This window comes from Mixophyes fleayi, chromosome 7, assembly GCF_038048845.1.
Source record: "Mixophyes fleayi isolate aMixFle1 chromosome 7, aMixFle1.hap1, whole genome shotgun sequence".
NCBI lineage: Eukaryota > Metazoa > Chordata > Amphibia > Anura > Limnodynastidae > Mixophyes > Mixophyes fleayi.
Genome location: NC_134408.1, coordinates 126572513 through 126600213, shown reverse-complemented (window position 1 = coordinate 126600213; position 27701 = coordinate 126572513). Strand labels below are relative to the sequence as shown.

Genomic DNA, 27701 nt, shown 5'->3' with positions numbered 1-27701 from the left:
TCATTGGTTGTAGCTGGGTCAAGCGTCACAGTCACTACAAGCCGATGACCGAACTTACGATTGGTCTTATCGCGTTTCTGACAATTCTGGTCATGTGACCGGAGCGGCCATCTTCCTGATAGACTTACTGCGGTTGTGGGGAGATTTGCCTCGGCGCTCGTTAGCTCATGTCTGTGTGGTCTCCGCGCTCTATGCTTAGAAGGGAGGCTGGGCCCGTCCGGATGGTGTCCGAGTTGGCTTCCCGCACTTCTCCTGCGCCGCTTCTGTGAGCTTGGTCACAGTGTAGTAAGAAGAGAGCCGGTGTGCACCCTCCAGGCTGAGGTGAGTGAGGTCTCCGGGCCTCGCAGTATATAGACCCTGCATGGGGGCAGCTCGCCGTGTGACATGCTGAGGGGGTGTCCGCGATCCGTGCTGCAGAACTGGGCAGCCTGTGGCCGGCTAGCCGCTGTGGAACTGCAAATACCAGCGTGCCTTGCGCTTCCAGAGCGGGTATAGAGCCGCACATCCCGGGTGCAATCTTCCAGCACAGCCCTGAGGGTTCAGGCAACGTGTCAGACTGCTCTTATTCTATCTGCACTGTATGTTGAAATTATATATTGAAGCAGTAATCCCACAGACTTTTTCCCCCTTAAAATAGCAAGATAAGTACCCTTTTTAAGCATGCATCTGATGTCATGTTCTCAGCTCCCCACCTACAAATCATTATCTCCTTTTTAAAAGCTCTCCGGTTGGCAAACAGAAATTGCTGCCAGCAATAGTCAGTTTGTCTGCCACATAGGTTCACAGCTCTTAGCTTGTCATTTGATGGTAGAGAAGGAGGATGTAACATTGCAGATAGAACTCAGAGGGGTGTTCCAAAGCCTCTCTGCTCAGAATCATATTTTATAGGCTGCAGAATAAAACAGTGGCGAATGGTTAATACCTGCATTATTCTTGTAGTCTGACACAGTGATTTTATGTTAAAAAAACAAATCAGCACTTGGTATTGATTTGTTAAGTTGACTCATGTTTGTATGCCTTTTTCAGTAGCTGTTGTACATTATTTGGTGAGTGTTTATCATCTGCTTGATTCAGTTTTGTCATGTAATTTATTACTTTACTGTTAACAATTAAAAACTTGCTAACATGTGTTGATTGTCAATCAGTAATGCTTTTCCCTTTAGTTATATTACTGTTTAATTACTTTTATAATAATATAATTGTTACTAAAGAAGGACCTGCACACAAGATTAATTAAAAAAAAGGATAATTTTACATGGGGTTTTATATTCGCCTCCCATCCTCACTAGTAGGCCACTGAATTGGGTCACCGATTGTAGCAACATACCACTTCACCATACCTGCTAGTGTTATGTTAATGTTTCTGGGTTTTGTACTTTTCAAGGTTTGTTTACTGATACAACAGGGAAATATGATTCTCTTTCACAAATGGGTGCTTTAGCTGCACTTCCTATTGGAAGCTGGTTATCCATAAACAGATTTGTCACAGCCTCTAAATATTGAGTGTTTCTCACAATCAGTGGTTGTGCACAACAGTCTTGTAGCAGACGGCCCTATTCTTTGTACACAGTGGAATTCCCAGAACATTTTCATTTGTTGCTTTACTTTGAGTGCCAGAATTGTTCTAGTTTGTCTTATAATCATTCTGAAATTGAATACTGTCATATTTCTGTGTCAACTATTCCTAGTCACTGAATGAAATAATAAAGAAGGTATCCAGCTAGTAAATGTATGCTTAAGCAATCTGCCTCCTTTACAGATCAATTTTGTTTAAAATGTCTATTTATTGCTTTTGGAACATTTTAATACAATGTATCAATAAAACAGTCACACTTATCTGTAGTCGCACCCAGCCATATTCAAATTCTAATGACCAATATAAGAAAAGGCATATGCAACTGTGTTACAGCGAGCAGAAATATGCTATGCCATAAAGTTGTGTGTATATAAATTATATTGCAAAACATGAACATTCTTTGAGTTATGTGTCATACTTGATCTTACAATTTAAGTGTGCGTTAGGAAGATCTTCTACTGATGTTATGGTGGTTTGTACATGTTATGTAGTGGTGGTCCTGTAGTGTTTGTGTGCGATTTTAACGATGGTGTACTCTGTCTGTTTGATCACTTTTTCAAAAGCTGTTCTGTTAGAAAATTGGATGGAAACATTTTCCAGACCTGTCTATATGTTGCTGTCTAATGCACACAAAAAGTCTCATAATTATAATTAATGTGTGTGTGTGTGGCTAGTATAGTCTATATTTTTTTTGCAGACTGATTTTTATCTTGCCAAAATAAATTTCAAAAGGCAAAGCTGGTGGTTAGGATGTCAATGATACACATTTATACATGCTGATACACCACCTAAACATGTTTTCTTATTTTATTATTACAGAGAAAATCATGGGGGTGAAAGTGCAGCGTCCTCGTTGTTTTTTTGACATCACAGTTAATAATGTAACAGGTAAGTCTGGCATGGAGAAAATAAGGTAGAATTAACTTTCCTTTTAACTGGGTCTTAAATGTATCACATAGGGAACTAGAGCTAGTAATGCCATCTATGTTCTTATTTGCTTATCCAATGGATTTCAATAATATCCTGGCGCTCATGAATTGACTAAGTTAAAATAAGTTGAGTTGACTCAATTCATACCACTGATCTCTTTGGCTGATGGTGATATATTTTATATTATGAGATTGTAACACACTTCCTTGAGAATGTTTTTTTTAATTTCTTCTAATTATTTTTTTCTAATAGTTGGAAGAGTTGTCTTTGAACTGTTTACAGACGTTTGTCCCAAAACTTGTGAAAATTTCCGCAGTCTCTGCACAGGTTGGTTATCTATCTGTGTACGCTATTTGTATTGTATGTAAGAGGAAATTGTAGCATGAGGACATTCAATGGATATTTTTGTTTGACTGAAAACGTTAAAATCCCCCATACAATTTAATGGTTTTACTTTGGTAAATGGTACTTTTACTAATGTTCCTTTGTTGACAAATAATGCTAATTGTTTTCTCACCTAGGTGAAAAGGGCATTGGAAAAAGCACACAAAAGCCGCTGCATTATAAAAACTGCTTGTTTCATAGAGTGGTGAAAGATTTTATGATCCAGGGAGGTGATTTTAGTGAAGGTACGCGCTACTTTCTTTTTTGCAATGTCCTGTTTTATGGGTGTGCTATACTTGTATTATATCTCTTTATCTTTGCATTTTCAGGAAATGGAAGAGGCGGAGAATCTATATACGGAGGATTTTTTGAAGGTAATCAAAATAACTAGTGGGTAAATTTATCATGCTGTGGGTTTCTGGCAGATTTGAAAAGTGGAGATGTTACATATAGCAACTAATCAGATTCTAGCTGTCATTTATTTAGTACATGCTACAAAATAGCTAGAATCTGGTTGCTATAGGCAACATCTCCACTTTTCAAACCCGCTGAAAAGTCACAGCTTGATAAATTTTACCCCTAGGTTTGAATAATTAATTTTTTAGCATTTGTTCTCTACATATTTGCAATGTAATATGTAAGGAAAAAATAAGATGCAGGGCTCTGTTATATATCATTTTAGAGCCTGTTCTTTGTGTATACCAAATAGTCATTTAATCTGTTAAATGTGTACAAAAGAACAAACTTTATAGGGTACTTGGTAAGCCTTTACCATTATATAAACCAATGACCTTACTGAAGCACGTAGGGCTTATAGCTGACAGTTGCATTTTTACCTTTCCTAAAACCCACTTCCTTTGCTGTTCTTGATGACTTGAAGTAGCCCACAAATATGACATGGTAACTCCAATAATAATTAAAATGTGGGCACCCCCCCTCTAAAACTACTGTAATTGCTTTGCTTTCCTGTCTCACACAAGCCTAATAACTACTCCTGTTGATAAATGCAAATAAAATTGTTTTGCATTTTTATGTTTTGGTCTTATCCCTTGCACTTCCTAAAATCATGAGAACTATGTCTGTTTGACCAGTTGTTAATCTTTTTTTTTTTTTTTCTTTGATCTAGCATCGCTAAACCAGAAATGTCTCGACATTAAGCTCTTCCCCAGAGCTAAAAATCTGGGTGGAGTAATAAAAATAAATAAATAAATATATATATTTTGTATGCACCTGCTGAAAACTATGAATCAAACCGAGTGGCTTATGTATTTCTACAATTAATATGGAAACCGTAAATCCTTTTTATGCTTTCCAGGGCCTATATTTACTAGCCTGAAGGTTTTAAAGATGGAGGTGTTGCCTATAGCAACCCATCTGATTCTAGTTACTTATTTAGTGCATTCTACAAAATGACAGTTAGAATCTGATTGGTTGCTATAGGCCACATCTCCACTTTTGAAACCCACAGTTTAGTAAATATACCCCCAGGACTCTTAGCACCTGTTCAGTGTCAGTACCAGTTATGTATAGTAAAATGGATTCTGTATTTCTCCAGACGAGACCTTCTCTGTACAGCACAATAAGGAATTCCTGCTATCTATGGCCAACAGGGGCAAGGACACCAATGGGTCACAGTTCTTTATGTAAGTATTTGTTGCTTGAGTACTACAGATGTGATGTGTGATTGGAAAACATCCAGGATACAGAACCTTTCTAAATGCGAAAAACATACTTGCATGAGCAAAGTTATTTGTTAGTTTTCAGGGATCTTCAACATGTCCCCTAAACCAGGATTCTCCAGGTCAGGATGCAGAGATGTATTACAGGAAGTGAAAGTTGTTTCACCAGAGACTATTCATCCTAATAGACAGTTGTCATTGATTAGTGCCACAGTGCTCCAGGGTGTCAAATACTGGGGAAAAGAGGGCATAATACCAGGAAGGCAAAATAAAATAAATGCAATCCTGAAAACAAAGGGTAGAGAGATCCTTGCTTACAATATAATTGATGGTATTCCCAGTAATTATTTATCCAGCAGTTGACTGCTCTGACATTTCCCATTACCAAAGCCCCTATCACTGCGGCAATATGTAGAAGAATTGGGGAGATTGCTCTTTTACTATTAACAATAAATATGATGGTTTTCCAAGAAGTAATGTTTTTTTCCTTATTTTCCTGAACCATTTCAGAACAACAAAGCCAACACCTCATTTGGATGGGTAAATATATTTTTTCTTATCATTAATTTGTACAAAGTTGCCGTGTATGTGTGTAGATTTGACATAAGGCTGTGTCTCTCCATAACCTATAGGCTTCATGTTGTGTTTGGGCAACTCATATCTGGGCAGGACGTGATAAGGGAGATTGAAAACCAGAAAACAGACGCTTCCAGCAAGCCTTCTGCAGAGGTCAGGATACAGAATTGCGGAGAGCTCGTTCATATACAGAAGTATAAATGTGAGGATCTCTAACTATTTTCTGTAATTGTAGGATATACAGTTTTTAGAAACACTACTAGCTTCCAAGCTGTGTTATGGTGCTTGGGCAATATCAAAATGTTTAGGGGAAAAACAATTTGTCGTATTTTTAAGGTATGTGTGATTTCAGAAATACCAAAATATTAAGTTAAAAGTATTGATTGAAATTAAACACCCGTTTGTCAACCAAGAGCGTGATGCTGTGTCGTAGGATGTTTCAGTCCAAAATCAAGTAGACGTTTTTCAACCGATAGAAATTGCAAATTCTACATGGACTTTCATTAGTCATTGGCTGATTAATGTATTGTGTCTTTTGACCTGACTACAGCAGCTTTGCACACCGGCTTCATTAATGATTGTACTGGACTTTCTGATGATGACCCATAACTTAAGTCACAGAAGTATAGGTGGTTTGGTCATTGTCTTAGCTGTCACTATGAAACTTAAACTTCTGTGTGCATCAGTAAATGTATAAATTTTGTGCTCGGGCATGGACCCTTTTAAGAATTCTACAGCTAGATACAATGTTCTATTAATATAGATACATGACCACAATTTCATTGTTCGGAAGGATTAAATTAAATGTATTTTGCGGGCAAGTGGGGCGTAATGAACATGTTTTCAAATCTGTCTCATGAATGAAGTTTGTCATGCACGTGTTTTGTATCGCCATCTAATTCTTCATCCTTCAACTCTATTTTTAGCTAAGAAAGAGAAGAAAAGACGCAAATCATTATCATCCAGTGGCACCGAAAACTCAAGCGAGTCCGATTCCTCCTCTGATTCGTCTTCTGAATCTGAAGAGGAGGAAAAGGCTAAAAAGAAAAAAAAACATAAGAAAAATTCCAAGAAGCAGAAAAAGGAGAAGAAAAGGCGCAAAAAAACTAAGAAAAGGTACGTTGTTGTGTTTGAAATTCTGTATTCTATTTTCACAAAGCAGAGAGGAGATTGAAGTGTAGAGCCTTAATTTCTAATGAGTAACACGGGTGTAATGCACATGGCTGCCCTACAAAAGCCGGTGGCTGAACTATTCCTGTTCTGTGTTCTGCTAAGTAGGCAATTAGATCTGCACCACTGACTCTCCATAGAGACTGATGATTTGTATGATATTCTCTTATATTATAACATTTTATTGACTAAAATTGTGGTGTTGTGAATAAAGTTGTGTGTGGAGTTTTTTTTGTGTTTTGGAGTTGTGCTGGTCCTAAATACTTTCCTTCTTTCCTGCAAGTTCTGAGAGTGAAAATGAAGATCAAGAAGTTCAAGTGACCTCTACTGTCCGTCCAGAGGAGATCCCCACTGTGCCAGAAAACAAGTTTTTAATGAGGAAGAGTCCACAAAGAGCCGACGAGAAAGAAGGCAGAGTAAATGACCGGGAGCGTGAGCGGGAAAGGTAGGCTAGGTTTTGCTTTTTAAAGATCTATAGCTGTGCCTACAAAACTGTGCACCAATATCTCTGTAACTTAAAGTAAAAACAGGAATTAAAACTGTGTTCACTGAATCGCTCCCATACAATCACTATTGCAGTGCATATTATAAGATGATTTTTACACACCTTAAAATCGATTTTTCTTACTCCATTGGGGGACACTGCGAGACATTGGGGACATACCAAAGCTGCCACTAAGGGAGAAAATGCTCTGGAACGGCTGCACACAACACTCTGCTTCCAAAACTTGCATCTGCTAATGCAAAGCCCTGCAACCTGTGGACAAATGACCAAGTTGCCGCCTTGCATAGCTGCTCCGCTAAAGCTCCGTGGTGGGCTGTACATAATGCACCAACAGCTCTGGTAGTGTGAGCTTTTAAAGAAACCGGGACCGGTTGAGAAGCCTGGACATAAGCAATAGTGAGAAATAGTGGACCTAATCCAGCGTGCAAGAGACTGCTTAGAGTCTGGCCAGCCCCACTCCTGTGCATTATAAAGAACAAAAAGGTACCTAGTTCTGCGAGCAGAGGCCGTGCAGTCAACATAACACCGGAGGGCCCGTACCATGTGCAGCGACAGATACTCTTCATTAGAAGAAGACGATGGGTGGAAAGTTGGGACCACAAATCTCCTGATTTAAGTGGAACCTAGATACCACCTTTGGGACAAAAGAAGGCTTTGTGCGAAGGACCGCTCTATCCTCGTGGAAAATTAAGAAGGGAGAAATGCAGGAGAGTGCTGTCAATTCAGAAACCCGACGAGATCGCCAGTAAGAACACCCGTCTTCCAAGTAAGATGGTGCAAATCAACTGACTCCAGTGGTTCGAATGGAGGATGGGCAAGTGAATTGAGCACCAAATTGAGATCCCAAGGCTCCACTGTGGGTGAACGAAGAGGGGCTGCACATGAAGGACCCCCTGCAAGAAGGTCTAAACATCCCTGAATGTCGCTAGTTTGCATTGAAAATAGATGGAAAGTGCTGAGACCTGAATCTTGAGGGACCCCAGCCGGAGCCCCTTATCGAGGCCGGCCTGCAGGAAAGACAGTAGCCGAGGGAGGCTAAACCTGGATGTGTGTAGACTGTGGGACTCTCACCAAAGAATGTATGCTTTCCAGACTCTATGGTACATGGCCGAGGAGGACACCTTCCCGGCCCTAATCAGAGTACTGATGACCTCCGGTGAAAAACCCCTGCCCTTGAGAATTAGTGTTTCAACAGCCACGTTGTCAAAGCTAGACGATCTAAAGAGTGGCAAAGAAGAGGAACCTGAGCGAGAAGATCTGGTTGCATTGGCAGGTGGAAGGGCTGTGCTGCCGCCATTTTCAGAATGTCTGAAAACAATGCCCTGCGTGGGCAATGAGGGGCTACCAGAATGGCGAACACCTGTTCTTTTTTTGAACTTTTTTAGCACCTGCGAGAGCATGGGTATCGGCGGGAACAGGCACACCAGCTGAAAATGCCTTGGGACTGTCATGTCATCTACGAACTCTGCTTGAGGATCCCGAGACTTTGAGCGGAATTGGGGAAGCTGATAATTTAGCCTGGATGCCATGAGGTCGATCTCTGGCATGCTCCAGTGCTTTACCAGGAGAGCAAAGACTTGTTTTTTGAGAGTCCCTCTGCCTGCTGAGGAAGTCGGCCTCCCAATTTTCCACGCCCGGAATGTAAATGGCTGATATATTGGAAACATGGTGCTCCACCCATACCATGATCCTGACCGTTTTCCACATGGCCCCTGCACTGCGTGTTCCTCCCTGGTGGTTTAGATATGCCACAGCCGTTTCAGTGTCCAACTGAATCTAAAGAGGCTTTCCTGACAGAAGTCTCTGTACCTGAGTCAGCCTCTTGTACACCACTCTGAGCGCTAGGACGTTGTTAGGGGGGGTGTCCTCCTGGAGTGACCCTGGAATCTCCTAGACCCTGTTACCCCTCCCCAACCTAACAGGCTTGCGTCTCTCGTAACTAAGGTCCAAGTCCAGGCTCAATGAAACTGACCCTTCTCCAGGTTCTGCTTTGATAGCCACCACACTAGGAAAAGGCGAATGGGATAGGACAGGCGGATGATCTGCCTGTCTAGATGCACATGGGAACCTGACCATTTCTGAAGGATCTCCCGTTGCAGCGGGCGAGAGTGAAATTGTGCAAATGGCACTGCCTCGAACGCCAACACCATCGTCCCCAGCTTTTTCATGCAACCGAGAAGAGACCTGTTTCTGCTTTAAGAGGGTCCTGGTCTTGCGCAAGAGAATGAGGACCTTGTCCGATAAGAAAACTGAGTCACTGTGTCGAACAAGAGGCTGAGGAATAGCATTCGCTGTTGCGGAATGTGAACGGAGGGTCTGATCGCACTTATCAGTGGGGTCACTTAGTGAAACCCGCTCCTGAGTCGGAATAGCCGAAGAGGAAGACAAACGTGCCACATGGGTGTCAACCTTAGGGGAAACTTCCCATTTAATGGAGTCTTCCGGCGGAAGTGGGTAAAGAGATCTAAATCTTATCCGGCATCATAAGCTGCTTATTTGGCCTCTGCCATGCGTCCGACACAATCTCCATCATCTGAGGAGATGGTGGAAAAGCAGCCACCTGCACCTTGGTTTTCTTAAACAGGGAGAACCCTGAAGGGGCCATGGGCTCAGGTTCATCAAAACCTAAGGAATGTCTGATACCCAGAATGAGGTTATCTACATTCTGGGCAGGGGTAGAATCTACTGAGCTGAGTGAGTCATCCTCCTGCAGTTAAAAGTCTACTTCACCCTCCTCTTCTGTGGAATGCTCAGAATCCTGACCACGGCCCTGAGATGCATCAGAGATGATTCTCTTGGCCCTGTGTGATCCTATAAACAGACGTTCCTCTTGAACTGATTGGGATTGTGGAGATGTGGCTGAGTCCGCTAGTGATTGTGTAGAAGTGTGTGATACAGAAACCTTGCGTACCTCTGCAGATCGTATCATCGCCCTGGTGAGCTCCGTCATGGCTGTTGTCAGTGACTTAACCCAGGGTGGTTCTTCCATAACTGTGGCCCCCTGCGCCGGGGCACGTCACTCCTGGATTTCAGTCTCGCATGCCGTGCAGCGAGCATCCTGGTTAGGCTGTCAACAGATAATTTAGCATTACATTTGGCACAGGTATAATGTAGTGCAGACATAGCAGAGGATCCCTTGTTTTTGGACGTCCCCTTCTCAGTCATATTTAAAATGTATACAGCTAAAATACAATATACACTATAAAGACTGTATTCTTAACGTTTATAAAAGTCTGAGTACTAGCGTCTGACTACAAAGGAAACGGATCTTACCAGGTCTCAATACCAGGTAAATCCTTGTAAATACAGCAATCCCAAGACACTGAACAATAGTCCTGATTGTGTAAACAGCCTAGTAAAGTAATAAAATTAATAGTAAAAATTACAATGAGTGCAATGATACCAGTAGAGGAGAGGCAGTGCAGAGGTGCAGCACGATAATCTCCGTGTTCCACAATGAAAAATGTCTGCTTCCACACCAGGAAGTAAGGAGAACGTCCTTCCTAGAGCCCTTCCTATGAATGACTGCCTCCATGAATTGCTGATGCCTTTGTCTGGCAATCAGCGTGCATTATCCGCGCCATATATGGCTATCATTGTAGAGTCCCCACGCGTAATGGAAGAGTGCCCAGGTGCGTGTGGTCTATCAAACCAACGGAGTCGCCTCCTAATAAGTGCGACCGATATGCTGCCGGCATGTAGAGTGGGCGGGGAGCAGAGGCTGATGCCGCATCACTCCTGTCCACCTAAAGTACTGGGGCTGCGGCCGTCTAAATGAGCGAAAGAAAATCCCTTCTCTGCCCCCTGGAAGGGACTGACTCTTTCTCTATAGAGGGTTGCAGATATATAAAATATGGCCCCTATAGCTCGTTTCTAGGGGGATTGCCAACAGAGGTGCCAGGAAGGGAGCCTCTTACCTGCGCCGGGAGTCAGAGTGAACAGAGCTGAAGTCCTATTCACTCCTCTGGGTCTTGAGATCGAGTCCCGCGCTGCACCTAAATAGAGAGTAAAATAAAAACATGAAGAAACCAAAACGAATACAAGTATAGGCAGGAGCCTATACCAAAGTGACCTATCTCCTAAGGCACTAAAAAAAAAAAAAAAAAGAGGCTACAGGAGAGTTTAGGCTAAGTGTCTAAACTCCTAGTCCCACCTACTATACCGCAATGTCTTGCAGTGTCCCCCAATGGTAGGAAAGAGAAACTTCTGTTTCTGCTCTTTACTTATTTATTGTGAATATCATTTAACTGTCTTTTTTTCTTTTTCTTGCAACAGTTCACTTTACCAGAGAACGCTTTTAGTAACCAGGTCTGGAAGAAAAATCAAGGGAAGAGGTCCAAGAGTGAGTAGTTGGGGTTTTTTTTGTTGTTTTTTAAGCCATACTTATATTGTGATTTAGTTATTATAGTTTTTTATAAAAAAAAGTTTCCTCTTGGCATGTGATCTTCCCAAATATGACCTGCAAATGTTTAAAAAAAAAAAAAAAAAGAAAAAGAAAAATTCAATCATTGTTTTTATAGGTTTAGCCATGTTTTCTGTGTTATAACTAAAGCAAGATCTGCTTATTACATAGTAAGGTTGAAAAAAGACACTCGTCCATCATGTTCATTCTTTCATAAATTCTAATCGTGTTGCTCCAGAGAAGGGCCAGACAAAACACCCAGTGTGACAGCATCCCCCGGGGTTATAGGGAGAGGAGCGTTGGTGAAATCTCTTATGCAGGTGGTAGTGCAGCTTAAATGGTGTCCATGGTCCCAGCATACCTTGTCTGCTATTGGCTGGCTGTTTCCTGGCAAAGCATGCTGGGGCTTGTAGTTTCACAACAGCTACAGGTTGGCAGGCCTGGTCTATTGCTTCACAATCTCTTTTCTGATACTTATTTCATCCTTTGTGGATACAGATGGGGAAAAAAAAGTTAAATCATCAGCATTACCAGCCTTCTAAAATAATTTTTCATACTTTATCATTTAGTGGCACAGTATTTTTAGATAGAGAGAGAAATGTGTGTGTTTAATATACTTTTTGTTTATGAATTTGAACAATGTTTTTGGATTTGACTTTTCTTCAGCAGTCCATTATTTCAACTTTTATTCTCAAGCCTGATTTCCTTTTTACTAGGTTGCTAAATTCCTTGTACTTTATTATATTCCATAGTCTTTAACAGTTTTTTCCATTTGGGTATACGTTTTTAATGTACATTGTTTGCATCATAAGCATCAAACACTGTACCCAGATAAAAATATGTGAAATACAGTGCTCATTGTGGAACTCAAAATGTATTCTAACCAATCTGGAAGATTGATTTAGATATGAAACCATTATTTTATTGCATGGCAAGGAAATTTCATTTTAAAACTTTCCCTTATTAATTTTTTGTAATTAAGAACTACATCTCTATACAGTTTCCTGTTATTTGAAACTGTGATTAGAAGGAAATATTGATATCATGTAATAGACCAAAAGGATTCATTAGAGCTTAGAAGGGATTTCTACTAGACAGTATTTCTAAATTACACCAAGAGTTAAGGATTTATTTTTTTTAAACAAGGTTTCTCCTTCATTCTGGGGGATACTGTAGACGCTGAGGTATAGAGTGAGGTGAAATGGAGCTTTAAATTAACTGGCAAAACCTCAACCGCCCCTATCTAGCGCCATGGCTTCAGTTTCTGTTAGTGCCTGCAAGAGGAGGGCTTTTGTGTGATTTTATTATATTTTATTTATTTATTTTATTTTGTGGAGCACCAAACTCGAACGTAGCGGCAGCAGGGAGTAGGCAGCCGAGGCATCTCAGTAGGTGCCGTCTGCCTGCTCCCAGTGTTGGATTGTCTCCGGAGGGCATCTGGTCACCTCCGACACCACCGATAGTCACAGATCTCCGTGACTAAATGCTCTCGGGCGGTTCCGCACCAAACTGCGATCTGGAGGTTGTGGCTTCCAGGTAAGTTAGGCAGCAATTTTTACTACAAGCAGTTAACCCCTGTTGTTGAAGTCTGCACTGGAGGAATGGGTGAAGGTTCGAAGGTGCCAGAGGGAATGGTCAGGTGCTGGTTCCCTCAGGCAGTCCTGCACTAGGCAGCAGTTATAGGTCAGCTTGCTTGTTTTACTAGACCCTAGGGGGAGGTGCAATCCCTACACTGCACTTCCTTTTTGTCAGGTGTCAGCAAGGGAGCAGCAGCCGTTTTTTGGTGCAGCAGCTACTGTCTCCATGCTGTCAGACCCTATTGCTGTAGGGGCATTCTAGTCTGGGGGTGGTAAACTGTGTTAGAGGGATTTTTTTTTGTCTTTTCTACTCCTCTTACTCTCTCTACTATCAAGACTGTCTGGCCTGTCTATGTTTTGTAGATCCACACCCTTCTTATGCTTTGCACTGCAAAAGGAAAGTGTTTTTTTTGTTCTTGTGTTTGTTTTTTGTTTGTTTTTTCGCTTGTCCTTTTCTTCCTCACTTTTGTATTATGTCTGGGAAGGGGGAACTTTCAGCTTGAAGGAGGAACGACGGAATTTTTCCTGCTCTAAGTGTCAAAATTAGAGTGTGCACCAAAGAGGATCCAGGTAGAGCGCGGGCAGTGGAGTCTTTGGAGCGTTACTTTTGGTAATTAAATATTCAGGACAGAGAGGAGTCTGGAATCACAGAAACGTCTTTAAGAGGCTAAAGAGACAGATTGTTTCTTTACCCTTGTCCTCTCCTTTGGAGGGCCCAGTTTATGAAGCATGGGTTCAGATTCTAGGTTTCACGTATCTTAAAGACCCTCTATCCACTCCATAGCCTTTTCATGACAAAATGGGATTCTATTCCTCAGTTAGATGCTTCTGTAGCTCATCTGTCAAAGACCACTATCATCCCAAACCCGAATGCTGCTAACCTTAAGGATAGCCCAGATAGGAAGCTTGAGCTTTCCCTAAAATCCATTTTTATGGCCGCAGGGTCCTCTCATAGGCTCAATTTAGCCGCCACTTTGGTAAATGAGGCGGTGGAGAGGTGGTCAAAGCATTTGACAGCGGGGCTGCATTCAGGATACCCAGGCGGATTTGCTCAGAAGCCAGATGGGTCCTTCAGAGGCTTTAAGTGAAGGATGGGCCTGAATGTCCACCTCAGGGTGTGGACAAATTCAAGATGGAATCGGGTTTGTAAGCTGTAGCAAGAATGCCGACCTACACATTCTAATCTGGGAGGGGCATCGGTGGCTCCTGAGGTTTGCTGTACAGTTGCAACACTTCCAATTCCGGGCCCTACCCTTCAGTCTATACACATCTAAGAGAGTCTTTACCAAAATCCTGTTCATGGCAGCACTACACCTGAACGACCTCATGAGCAAGGCAGCTTCTCTGACCTTGCTTCTGTCACGTGTCACGGAGACAGCACAGACCTTGGAATCACACGGTTGGATAATCCATTTAAAAATACAATCTTATTGCTTCCCAGCAGGTGTTCTTTTTGGGGTGGTTGTTTGACACTCCCCTTCAGAGAGTTCTACTGCTGAACGGCAAGTCCCTCCTGACTCGCAGATTGGTTTTGGTGCATTTTTGTATAAGGGTGTTGGGCAGGAATTAACTAATCTCAAAGTGGAACAAGTCTCGCTTGGAATTTACTACTCCATGCATCAGACTCCCCAGGTGTGCCAATCCCTTCTTTGGTGGTTAAAGAAGACCACGTAAACAGTGCTTGCCCATTCACAATATGCGATTAGATCCTGATAAGCAGAGACCAACCTCAGGAGCAGGGGGTTGGTTACCTGTCAGTACCATTTTCAGGGATTTTGGATTCCGGAGGAGGCAAAGCTTCCAATAAACATACTGAAACCCAGGTTGATTTTTTTCAAAGCCCTGATAGGAGTTTAGTCCATCGTAAGAGGAAGGATGGTGAAAACCCAGTTCGTCTACACTACAGCCATGGCCTATCAATCACCAGGGTGGCACCAAGAGTGCCCAGGCCATGAAAGAAAATGGTTGGATCATGGTGGGCAGAACAAAATGTTCCATCCGTCTTGGCAGTGTTCATTCCAGGGGTAGACAACTGGGAAGCAGACTTTCTCAGTCGGCAGGCCCTTCATCTGGGGGAGTGGTCTCTACACACACACGTCTTCCAGCAGTTGGTGGGTAGATGGGGTTGACTAGATGGCATCCTGGGTGAATCACAAGTTGGAGACCTATTGCTCCAGAGCAAGGGACCCCAGGCATTGTTAATAGTTGCGATGTTGGTTCCCTGGGATTTTCCCCTCATTTGCCTGTTCCCTCCTTGCTATCAGAGTTCACAAGAAGGTAAAAAGGGAGGTTGCCCTTGTGATCCTGGTGACTTCAAACTGGTCAAGGAGGTTGTTGTACTCCAACCTTCAAACCATGACAGAAACTCCCTCCAAGACCAGACCTTCTAAGCCTTTCTGCACCAGAGTTTACCTCGGCTGACTTTACCCCTGGAATGAACATTTAACAGTGTGGCTGTTCAAGCCATGATCCTTAAAGCCAAGGGGTTTACGGATGGTGTGGTGCACACCATGTTGAATGCTTGCAAACCTCTACAGCTAGGCATGTTTGTGAGTTGGGGGCTCAGTCCTGTAAGTTATCCCACCCTCCTTTTCCATGAGGACAGGGCTGTTCTTCAGACTAAGCTTTTTTTCCAACAGAAAGTTTTTTTAGAAGTTCCACCTTATCCTCTTGTTCTCTACGACGCTTAAAAGAGGGACTTGCCAGCGTCCAAGCAGACTATTGCCAGGTGGAAGCCAAGTTTACATAGGAGTGGGTCAGCTGCTTCCTGGCAATGTGAGGGCTCACTTTACTCGGCCTGTGGGCACCTCTTAGGCGGTGCGGCATGGTGCTTCTGCTGAGCAACTGTGCAAGATGGCTATCTGGTCTTCTGTGCACACATTTACAAGATTATACAGATTTCGCACCTTTGCGTCCAAAGATGCTTGTTTCGGTGCGCACTGCATCAGAGCATACACTCCCTTAGGGACAGCTTTGAGGCGTCTCCAGTGACTCTAGTGTCCCCCAGGTTGTACTTGTGTTAAATCCTTTTCTCTGAAACCTCGGGGGAAACTGGATGCCCTCCCTTTTGACTTGGTTTCGCCTTTTCTGTTTCTTTTTGTAGTTCAAAGAACGTTGTTTGTTTTGTCTTGCTTCCTTCTCTACTCCTTTTGGGTATTTGTCAGTATTTTTTTTTAAAAAAAGGAAATTAAGTGCTTGCTGCAAATGGCGGTATAGAAGGGGGAGGAGTTTAAGCTTTTGACGGTTTTGACTCTATACCTCGGGGTCCCCAATAGATTCAGAAAAAAAGATTTAAGGTAAGTAAATGTTAGTGTGTGTGTGTGTATATGTGTGTGTGTATATGTATATGTGTGTGTGTATATATGTATATATATATGTATATGTATATATATATGTATATGTATATATATATGTATATATATATATATATATATATATATATATAATGTACTTGCAACAGTATTTAAAACATTTCTTAACAATTCCTATTTGGTCTCTACTTTTAAGTGTATTCCCTCTGTCTGTAAGCTTCAATTCATTGGTCCAATAGGTAATTTAGGCACATTGTTTTGCTGTGGAAGACTCTTCTCCTTTAATCGTATTTTGTTTTTCCATCTGTTTTTCTAGCGCTACCGTACCCCCTCAAGATCTAGGTCTAGAGATCGATTTAGGAGAAGTGAGACTCCCCCACACTGGCGGCAGGAAATGCAAAGAACACAGAGGATGAGATATTCTAGTGGGGAGCGATGGATCAAGGGAGACAAGTAAGTTCTTTTGCCATGCATGACCTATCAAGTTTAATCTCCAGTGGTTTACATAAGGTGGCTCATAGTGACTGAGTGTTACCATATAATATTTAAATATGATGAATGATCATAGGCAATTTTGGTTATTTTAGCTCTTGGTTTATATAATTGACTAAATCTAACCAGCATGTTATCTGCCATATCCTTTTGTCAAAAGTTCATATTTAATAGTTAAAAAAAACAAAAACCTCTCCTTAGGAAGATGCTTTTATTTCTTGCATCACTCTGGAACATGGACCTGTGCGTGGGACAGGTTTCTAGTTAACATACTCTGCGCACACATGACTTCGATTCACACACAAAGGTGTGGCGAATAATGTTGCTTCCTGGTACGTTTGGATTTCCATTGACAGCAAAAGTGATCACTAGTTTTACCAGAAGACTTAAGATTTTGTTCATTTTTAAAATAGTCTAGTAAAAGTATCAAATTCAGACACTAAGTTGGGCAACAAAGTATGCAGATTAAACGTAAGCTTGTGAATACAGTGCCCTACTGTTATTCCCTGTATATTGGGGTTTTTACATATATGGTCTGCATGGGCAGAAAGTATTGTGAAATTTCTTTTAGTGGATTGTGAGTGTTTCAAACACCATATTCATTCCCCTTTTAAAGGAGGTGGGAGAGGACTTTGAAGATGCACATGTGCGTGACCCATCCAACCCCATCGTTAAATCAGGGATGGTTTCAAAATGTAATCTATCTTGGTGTAAACCTGATGTTGATGGGGAAACAGTATTTGAATCCCTTTCAATAGGGTGTACTGCCTTTTATCTCTTTTGGTATGTCAAATTCTTATTACACAATTTACATCTTGAGTAGTCTTTGGTATCCTATATCTATAATTGGTGGATGATGTTTCCATGGAGATAATCAAAGCTCCAACCAATAGTGCTGTGCCAAGTCTTCCATTTTATGTATAATTTTATATAGTTACCTGCCTGTACTCACTTTTCCCCTCCCACCCTCTCTTTCATGCTGTGCCTGAGCCCCCAGAGTTATAGTGCTTACTGTTACTTGTACTGTGCCGTTTCACCTTGTACTGTGCCGTTTCACCTTGTACTGTGCCGTTTCACCTTGTACTGTGCCATTGTTTGTCCTTGTACGGCGCTATGGATACTTTGTGGCGCCCTATAAATAAAAATTAATAATAATGTAGAATAATATCCAAGATTGCTAACTGACTTGTATTTGGTAAGTAGATGGAAGCATCTGTAGAAAATATATTAAATGTAAGGCCCTTAGCAAGTGTATATCTCCTTCTGCATGATAAAAGGGACCTGTGCCGCAAAGCGGATTACCACGCCTCTTGTTTTACTGTCAAGGTAATCAACGTTCTCTGTAGCAATAGATCGTAAGAGGTGGATCTGGTATAGTGCAGGTCCTTTGGTATAGCCTTATTTCAATATACAGTATTTAAACTTAAAATGGTGAAACGTATCACATCCCAGGGCATTTCAGGACACACACCTTCTGTGTTTGAGTGCTCCTGAGCCAATCAATGCTTACAAGATGGCTTCTAACATGTTTTGCAGATCCTACACTTGATAAGAGCCACAGGTGCTAGCTGACTTTTTACCCATTAAATGAATGCATCTTCCCAGGTTTTCAATATTTATGTCGGTAACTTTACAGTTTGTAGATAGTCGTCCTGTGTTGTCCTGAATAGGCCTTTTTAAAGTGTCCTCTACTTTTTTTTAGACTCTCTTCCACCACTGCTAAAACCCACTGCAATGGCACCTGTCTAGATGTTTCTATGTTCTGTGTATGATTGTAAAAAACATCCCTCACTTGAGACTCCTGTTGAATACCTGCTCTTTCTTGGAAATGTCATATTGGAAGTCCCAGGGGTCTGAGAATTTCCAACCTGCTATTAAGAGACCTGACAAATATGTATTTTGGTTTAAGGTGGTGAGAGGGTCCGCTTATATTTCCCCATAAGGCTGTTGTATTTTATATTAGGTCTAATGCTGTGTATGCCATGGGAGCTCTCTGCTCAAGCTGCCTTCTGTGATCGGACTCAAGCCACACTCTCTGTTTTTAGTTGTCTCTATCTTGTGAAATATTTAAGAGGTGGTAATTTGTGCAGTCCCATAAATACTAAATGTATAACTTATGGAATATGTTTAATTTCTTTGCAGGAGTGAATTAAATGACAAAGACAATCAGAAGAGTCCTGTGCGAGGAAGAGAGCGGAAACAGTCTGACCAAAGAGCAATGTCAAAGAGTCCCCAACTACGAGGCGATCATGGGAAGAAAAGTAAAGGTCAAAAATCAAGCAGCAAAGACAGGGATTCTAAGAAAGACCCTGAAAATGAGGAAAAACGCAATAAAAACTGGAGTAGAAAAAGAACAAAATCAGGAAGCCGGAGTGAAAGTAAAGAGAACTCAAAAGGCAATAGAGATGTTAGACACGGCAAACATGATGACAAGACAAGGTCAAGAAGCAGGGAGAGGGGGCATGAAAGGGCAAAAGAAAAAGCTAAACGCTCAAATAGCAAAGTAAAAGACAGAAGTAGAAGTAAAGAAAGATCCAAGCACAGTACATCAAAAAATGAAAGGACTCAAAGCAAGAGCAGGGAGAAGGCTCGGAGCAAGAGCAAGGAAAGGGCTCGGAGCAAGAGCAAGGAAAGAGCTAAGAGCAAGGAAAGGGCTCGGAGCAAGAGCAAGGAAAGGGCTAAGAGCAAGGAAAGGGCTCGGAGCAAGAGCAAGGAGAGGGCTCGGAGCAAGAGCAAGGAGAGGGCTCGGAGCAAGAGCAAGGAGAGGGCTCGGAGCAAGAGCAAGGAGAGGGCTCGGAGCAAGAGCAAGGAGAGGGCTCGGAGCAAGAGCAAGGAGAGGGCTCGGAGCAAGAGCAAGGAGAGGGCTCGGAGCAAGAGCAGGGAGAGGGCTCGGAGCAAGAGCAGGGAGAGGGCTCGGAGCAAGAGCAGGGAGAGGGCTCGGAGCAAGAGCAGGGAGAGGGCTCGGAGCAAGAGCAGGGAGAGGGCTCGGAGCAAGAGCAGGGAGAGGGCTCGGAGCAAGAGTGAAGACAAAGATGGACATGAAAAAGCAAGAAGCAAGGATCATGAGTCTCAAAAAACAAAGAATAGATCTAAAAGAGGAAGGAGCAAAAGCAGAGAGAACAGCAGAAGAGCCCGGTCAAGAAGCAGGGATAATGACAGAACCAGAAGTAGAGATCATGCGAGAAGCAATGAAAAAGAGACTAAGAGAAAAGCCTTGTCTAGAAGTAGAGATCGAAAGGGAACCCCTGAAAGATCCAGAAGTAAGAAAAGTAGGAGTAGGGATAGCTCAAAATCTTCAGAACGAGAAGTTGGTCAAAGTAAGAGCAAAGACTCCTCGAAGAAGGACGAGAGTAAAAGCTCTCAGAAGAAGATTTCAGAACGTGAGAGCCATAAAAGGAAGCTGTCTCGGAGCAGCAGTCCAGAGAACAAACAGGCCAGGAAATCTAGCAGAAATCGCATAAGTCCAGATTCCAACACAGTACATAGTACCTACAGAGAGGAGCGATCATCTCGCCGAAGGAGTCGCGAGCGGGAAAAGACAAGATCTTCCCACGGCAAGGAAACAAACAAAAAGTCACGGAGTCGTGAAAGGGGTATTTCTCACACAAAGGAGAAAAGGAACAGTCAGTCAAGTCCCACAGGTGTTGACAATAAAAGTGAGAAATGAAATGTAAATAACTGCCTATACTTGTACTGAGGGACATTCAACTTTTGTTTTGGTTTTTTTCTTTTTCTTAAACAATTTGTTTTTGATATTCCTCGGTCTGGATCATTTGTATTGCTGAAGTTTTAATAAACTTTCGATGAAAGAATTTTAGGTGTAAAACTTTGTCAACCATTTTGTGTTTTTAGATATTAGAGGAGGAGGTTTTTTTTTTTTTTGTATTTTGTTTGTTTTTATCCCTTTTTTGGTTTAAAAAAAAAAAAAAACTTGTGTAAAATATTCACAAAATGCATGTATTCATGTCCTATGATGAAATCGTGCTATTTCAGGCATACTGAGTTACTTACTGTTTTCCTATTTTGATGGCATGTTATAATGGTACAATTGGATTAACTGATAAATTAGCTTTTACTTAAAGATTCATTCCTCCCAAAACTGAAGTTTGTTTTTTTTTTTTTTTTTTGCTGGAATTTGGTCACCCAAAATGAAATACAAAATTTTGCTTAACTACGCTAGTTGGATGCAGCATTCGATAGGCCCGTTATTCTTGTAAAAGTCCAAGCAGGAAATCTCTCTCCTGCCTTTTGCTGGTCTAAGCCACTCCCCTGTGAGCATTCATTTGCATGAATGCTTGAGCTAAATCCACCAAGCACTTATTTTATTTTGGATCTCCTGATTCCACCCCAAAACTTGTAAATTTGTAACTTTGGCTAGATTCAACCTTTAATTTCAATATGACAAACTTCAAGTATGTTTACAAATATATATATATATATATATATATATATATATATATATATATATATATATATATATTTTTTTTTTTAAGCTGGTGGTGTTGGAAGTTTTTGTGTTTAAGTAAAAACCTTGTTTAACATTTCCTTTTTACTGTACAAATATCAAATGCAATTTTACCCTCCATGCCCTTGAACATGTATATAATCAAACCATGGATATCCTGTTAAAGATAACTTGCCACTGAGCCTGTTTTAGTTACCCATTGTATTATGGGACTATGTTTTCTTGTGTTCAGCTGAGTAAAATGTCTTCAGTGATTAGCAACATATGTTTTTTTACTTTGCAATCATACATAAAAACAAGTTTTTTCCTTCTGTTTGGAACTCTGTAATTTTTTATTTGTCGTTTTCTAGTATTTGCTTATAGTGCAGCAATAGCAGGCAGGATAAATGCAGCCATTTTGCTGATTTGGGGTATGTGCAGACAAGCACTTATGTAATGTACTGAATTTCAAATGGAATGTTACGGGATTGCTGTGAAAAGGAGTTTTGATTGAGTACCTACTCTATTGAGGGTCCCTTTTTAAAAGTAATACAATCATCAAATTAAAAAAAAATAAAAAAATCTAGTTCAGTTTTAAAACGTTTCTGGAGAAGAACTACAGATCTAAAAACTGAGCTGTAGAAAGAAGGGACAATTATTCCACATGACTTTGGGGCTAGTTACTATCCTTTGGGGGGTATTCAATTGTTTGTCTGGACCTCAGAAAAACTCGCGCTCTAAAACTATTACTGTTAATACAGTAATTACTCGCTGAATTTCAGCTCGCAGCTCCCTGAGCTTCGAGCTGAAATTCAGCGAGTAAATTACCTATGAACGGTATTTACGCGCAATATTACCGTATTAACGGTAATAGTTTTAGAGCGCGAGTTTTTCTGAGGTCCGGACGAACATTTGAATAAACCCCCTTTGTGTTGTAAAACGATAACTCTGGTGTCAATAATTCATTTAACTTTCATAGCTCCTCTGTCAAAGTAATTGTGTGTAAGGAACACTGAGGAGAGAGACTTAACTGCTGTTATAGTAGTTTAACAAGAAAAGTGACTGGTGCGGCTCTGGAAGAAGAATGGGAAGTTTGTCACAGCAGATGTTTTGTTTTTAATTGGACAACTTCTTTTCTTACCATTTAAAGCAGTGGTGGCCAACTGGAGGCCTCAAAGTTCACATGCGACCTTCCTAGCAATTTCTCTAATTTGTAGCCCCTCCTTAGTGACTGATGTCACGGAGTAAGGGCTGTGCATTCATACAGTCTATGTAGCCGCTAACTCTATGACTGACCGTTGATGTCTTCTCACAGGCTTGACTATCCAGACATAGGTTCACCTGCTCATTGAGGCACATGAACAATACTTGAATCTACTCTGAATGTGATCTCATTCTTCAACAAAGAAATATGTGGCTCCTTTGTGGTTTCAAGGACACTTTTGAGATCCCTTTTTAAAAAAAAAATGTTGCTCACAGCATAAATCATTTTGTTTCGCTATTTGCTTCAAGCCTGTTTTCATTTGTTGGGGGTGTTTGTCATTTCAGAACTCTACATATTTTAACATCGTATGAATTTGAAAGGGATGTCCACCTGCCATTAAAATTGTTTGCAGTATGTTTGTGGATTTAGTTGGCTTGGGGTGGGGAGGGTGAGAAAATGTATATTTCTCATTCATCACATATTGGGGACAACCATGGGATATAGAGGATGCTGTGCGCTGGAGTAGTCACTTCATTCAACAGCGAACTGTAGCTCTGCCCCTCTATATACCTGCAGACATTTCTTTGAGGATGCCTCCCCAGCTCTGTTCACTACTTGCTCCTGGGGGTGGAGAATGTTCTACGGAGCGGTGTCATAGGCGCTGGATTGGTGTCTCAGATTCCCCCTCCCTTCACTGAAGGCTTTCGAGAGGAGAACGATGATTGCTCCTCTACTGGGCACTCCAGGAGCAGATTCGCTCTTCTTTCTGGAAGCTGAAATGGAGCATGCAGTGGTCATCCCCAGTCACCGATCAGGTAAGCAGACCGCACGGTCTCCGGTGGCTGGGTGAGGTCAGGTGCAGGTTCTTCTACTGCAACAGTGGGAGCTTCTGGCTGAAAATGTCTCCATTCTGTTTTTGCAGTCATGCCACTATCCCTATTCTGATTACTGCTTATTATGGGACAGCTCGGATAGTAAAATTTTAGCGAATTGAATCTTGTTACCTTGGAGTTAGCAGCCAGGTGCATACTCTAGCTTAGATAAGGCGGCTTATCAGGAGTTCAGATGCTCTCTGTAAGCCGGCCACAGATCGAATCAAGAGGAGCTCTGGAGCAGGGCCATTCCTACCTTTCCTGGCTACCCACCATAGATAAAATGGCGAGTTCCTCCAGTCCCTGAATATGATGGGGGCTTTTCTGGCGCTCTTTCACATGCCTGATTCAGAACGACAACTTTTGGTCTAACTTCAGCACCATGGACATATTAAACCACCTGCCTACTACTGTGTTGGTTCCCTTGTGCTACCAACATAGCTCTGAACCATTTCGACACACTCCACAAGACCTTTGCAGGTGTTCTATGCACATACAATTTAAAACAGCAAAGTGGAATGACCACAGATAACTATATAGGCAAATAATCAGACACTCTGTGTAAGACAGTTGAGGAGTTGTTTGAGATACACAGCTTAGAAGACGACTGACCCACTTTGGGTCAGTCGTCTTCTAAGCATATTTTCTGTTCACCACGGAACGAAGGCCGTGGTATCTTCGAGTATTCAGCAAGTGCAGTGACCTTACAAACCCCGGGGTTGGAATTATTTCTTCCATTTCTACAGACCAAGACGACAGTGAGACTTACTACTAGCTTCCTGCTGGACTTCAGCAGCTGATTATTCCAATTGGAGTCGAGTACTTTTTGCATTTATTTCAACAGGTAATCCCCTCTTTGTTACAGGGTGCTTAGATGTGAAGTGAACATGCACACATGGCTGTGCGGATTTCAATCACCACTCCGTTTCAACTACATTGGAGGATTTTAATGTGGCGACTCCTCAACTGTCTTAGACAGACTGTTTATAGTGTGATTATTTGCCTATATAGTTATCTGTGGTCACTCCACTTTGCTGTTTTAAATTGTATGTGTTTAGGTGTATATACACCATTTCAATCATATTTATTAAATCATATATTTTTTTTTTATTAAGTTTTGCGCTATTTTTTGTTTTATTTATTTCTACAGTACATGTTCAGCAGATCCAGATCCTGCTTTAATAGCTGCAACTTGGTCAAAGGTTATAGGTTACATAGTGCCTGATATTTTTTAAGTATTGTTTTATTTTGTTATTTATTAGATCTGATAAACACAATGGCCTAGATTTACTAAACTACGGGTTTGAAAATGTGGAGATGTTGCCTATAGCAACCAATCAGATTCTAGCTGTCATTTTGTAGAATGTACTAAATAAATGACAACTAGAATCTGATTGGTTGCTATAGGCAACAACTCCACTTTTTCAAACCAGCAGTTTAGTAAATCTAGCCCCAATATCTGTATCTCTCCAGAAAGAAGGCTGTCATAAAAACAGATCTTCTCTTTGTACTTCCTGAAGGTTCAAGACAAGGTCAAGCTCTTTCCAAAAATACTTTTTATTTTAAATAATTTTAAGAGGAAAGTACGTGAGGTGCCAAAAATATTGAGGGCACATTCCACAAGAGCAGTGGTGACATCTTGGGCTCAAATGGAACAAGCTTCAGTAGAGGATCTGTGCAAAGCAGCAGTTTAGACATCACATTATACATTCTCCAGACACAATCTTCTGACTGTTATAACTGCTGGAGACACACAGTTTGGAAAGAAAATTCCTTACACAATTGATCAACAAATATCTATTTGGAGCATGAGTAGATCAGTGTTTGATTTATTCGGTTTCAACCCCCCCCCCCTCCTCATTTTTGATTACTTGGGTACATCCCATTTGTGTGATCTGTAACAGGTCTGGAAATATGCAAATTATGTTTACCTAATAAGTTTGTTTCCTTGAAGAACTTCATGGCAGCCCCAATATTTCCCTACCATGTTTCTTTGGATATATTTTTTATGGACCACTCAAAAAGCAAGGAGGAGTTGCATTATATAATTTATATCCCTGTCTGTACTTGGCTGAATAAGGATTAGCCTATTTGTGTGGGCTGCAATGGATTTCTTCAAGGAAAATAAAGTTATCAGGTAACCATAATGTGCATTTTTATTTATTTTTTATAGCAAGATCTGGATACATATAATGCAACTACAGAAAATTTAGGTCCAGAGAATCGAAAATGTTACAATAAACTCAAAAACACAAAGAAAATGACATTTAAAGGAGGAAAGTCCAGGGATTTTTAACAACTGGGTATGGCAAAAGCGAGACCAGAAGATCCCGAACTTTATCCCTATAAATTGATATTTTGGGGGCAGGTCCACCAGTGCCTTTCTGACCACTATCCTCCAACAGAATGAAGTGACAAAAGAGAAAATGGGCGCCAGTTTGTCAAGGGTGCTGTTGATGCAAAGCCTTTCAAAGCCAGTGTATGATTAAAAGAAGCCCAAGAAGTGTCTCGGTTGTATATAATTAAAGATCTTGTGAGAGAGCTCAGGATGTTACACCTCGAAACAGTATCTCTGATTTCCCTTGTGATATCATCACGAAGTTGCCTACAACATGTTTGCATAACTAGGGCTTGAATCCTGAGCGCTAACACCTGCAAAAAATGTAACAGGTCAGACAATCCTAAGGCTAGGTAGCAGTGTCTGCTAACTACAGCAAGCACCTTAAATCATTATTTTTCCACAGGACGCCAGGCATAATGTGATGGTCTTCTAAACTAAAACTCATAGGTACTATGTTGTATTGGCACATTTGAGCCATAATTCTTTCAAAGCACCCCTAAGCAAAAATATTTACCAAGTAGTCCCCTGTCTTGCTTATCCCCTGCCCTGGCCATGGCATCATTTGAGATCGCTGCAACACACAGTTTGGGAACCACTGTATTAGCTGAAGATTTAGTTGAGGCTACTCTGTTGACATCTAATGAATTTAACAACTTTAAGACTAGACCCAGTTTCATGATTTTGCAGGGAAGGGGGGCAAACACGGAGCATGCCATGGTGAGGCAGACCTGTGCCCACGACGTGTGTGCAATGCATAATAGGGAAGTGAAAGGAGAGATTTACCAAGGGCTCAGAGGAACACTATGCAGAACCTACTATTGACCACATTAAAAGTGAATGCAATACTGGGCAACCTATGATGACTTCTACAGGCTTTGGGATATATCAATGCTGCATTTGAGGAAAAACAAGCTATTTTTTTTTTCTAATATGGATAATCTCATCATTGGAAATATACATGTTACATTGAAGAAGATTCCCATGTACAATTGTACATTTGTCTTATAGAAGCAATAGTAGAAAGGGGGTTCTCTCCGAAATATATATCTAAATTTCTTTAGATACATTAGTGAAACAGAAGAAAAAAAAAAGAAGAGAAGAATAATGAGGATAACATTGAAGAGGTGCATATGTTGAAGTAAACATTGCAATAATTTATACCACAGTGGTCACAGAGACTGTGCAAAAACACACTATAAAGAATATATCATATTTCGGAGAGAACCCCTTTCTACCGTTGCTTCTATAAGACATATGTACAATTGTACTATAGAGTTGTTGATTTAATGAAGTATCCATATGCTGAGCCGCTATTCACTTCTATTATGAGACATTAGAACACATGACCAGCCGCCGTTTATTGCCGATTAGACCAGCCAGCAGATTATTCTTCACTTATCTTTTAGAAACCTGAGTGTATTCAATCTATTATGATACAAAGTATCAGATGATCATCTATCACTCTATCACAGTTGTATTTATTCTGCATGCATATTCGTTGTGCGGTAGACCCAGCATTTTGTGCCTTTCAATCATTTATTTTTATTATTTTTTTATTTTTATTTTGAATATATGGAAAAAAATGTTTTGTTTTTTTCCTTGAGACTGGTCTCTTGAATTTTATTAAAAATGCTAAATATGTGTTGTTAAATGTTGATTCATTTTGTGTAGCTTTGCAATTTAATTTAAATTTTGACATTTCCTCTTGAGTTTGTATTTAATCAGCGCTGTAAGCTTTGTTTGTGTTGGATTTTCTATTTTAAGGGCTGACACTCACCCTTTTCTCTTATTCAGCTGCTTATACACTATACGCTTTCCTAAAACTCAGCGCAGGATTCCTTTGTAGTGATCATTTATTTAGTACATTCTACAAAATGAGATCTAGAATCTGATTGGTTGCTATAGGCAACATCTCTACTTTTTCAAACCCGCAGTTTAGTAAATATACCCTTGGTCTAGATAAAGATAGAATTAATGACTAGTACTGATCCTACCTTCTGTGGTGACGCCAGAGCAGGACTCTGCCTGTTTTCTTGTCCATTCTATAGATCGTATTTAGCAGGACAGGGTGTGTTTTTCCTCCCACTCCCGATTTGGGCAAAGGGTTTTTTTGTCCATCAACCCTCCATGCAAGATGTGCTGCTTTTAGACTGCCCTTTGCATTTGGTGTTTGACTGAATCCTAGATTAGAACTTTACATACACTATTTATTTTAATTAGAAGTGAAAATCCAACCAC

At 41.0% G+C, this 27701-nt stretch overlaps 2 protein-coding genes across 2 annotated transcripts in view; one reads left to right on the top strand and one right to left on the bottom strand.

Moving 5' to 3' along the window:
- FASTKD1 (FAST kinase domains 1) overlaps positions 1–217 on the bottom strand; it is a 28126-nt gene extending 27909 nt beyond the window's left edge. The window contains exon 1 of the mRNA XM_075180697.1: positions 129–217. The gene's annotated coding sequence lies outside the window, so the exon portion shown is untranslated. The remainder of the gene's footprint in view (positions 1–128) is intronic.
- On the top strand, positions 184–20606 carry PPIG (peptidylprolyl isomerase G). Its single transcript, XM_075180693.1, has 13 exons — positions 184–321; positions 2396–2464; positions 2759–2833; positions 3028–3135; positions 3220–3264; positions 4446–4533; positions 5080–5109; positions 5202–5347; positions 6072–6261; positions 6599–6760; positions 11096–11162; positions 16427–16563; positions 18745–20606. Exons 2-13 carry the CDS (start codon positions 2404–2406, stop codon positions 20267–20269), a joined length of 2634 nt encoding a protein of 877 aa, XP_075036794.1. The 5' UTR covers positions 184–321; positions 2396–2403; the 3' UTR covers positions 20270–20606.
- The last annotated feature ends 7095 nt before the right edge of the window (positions 20607–27701 follow it).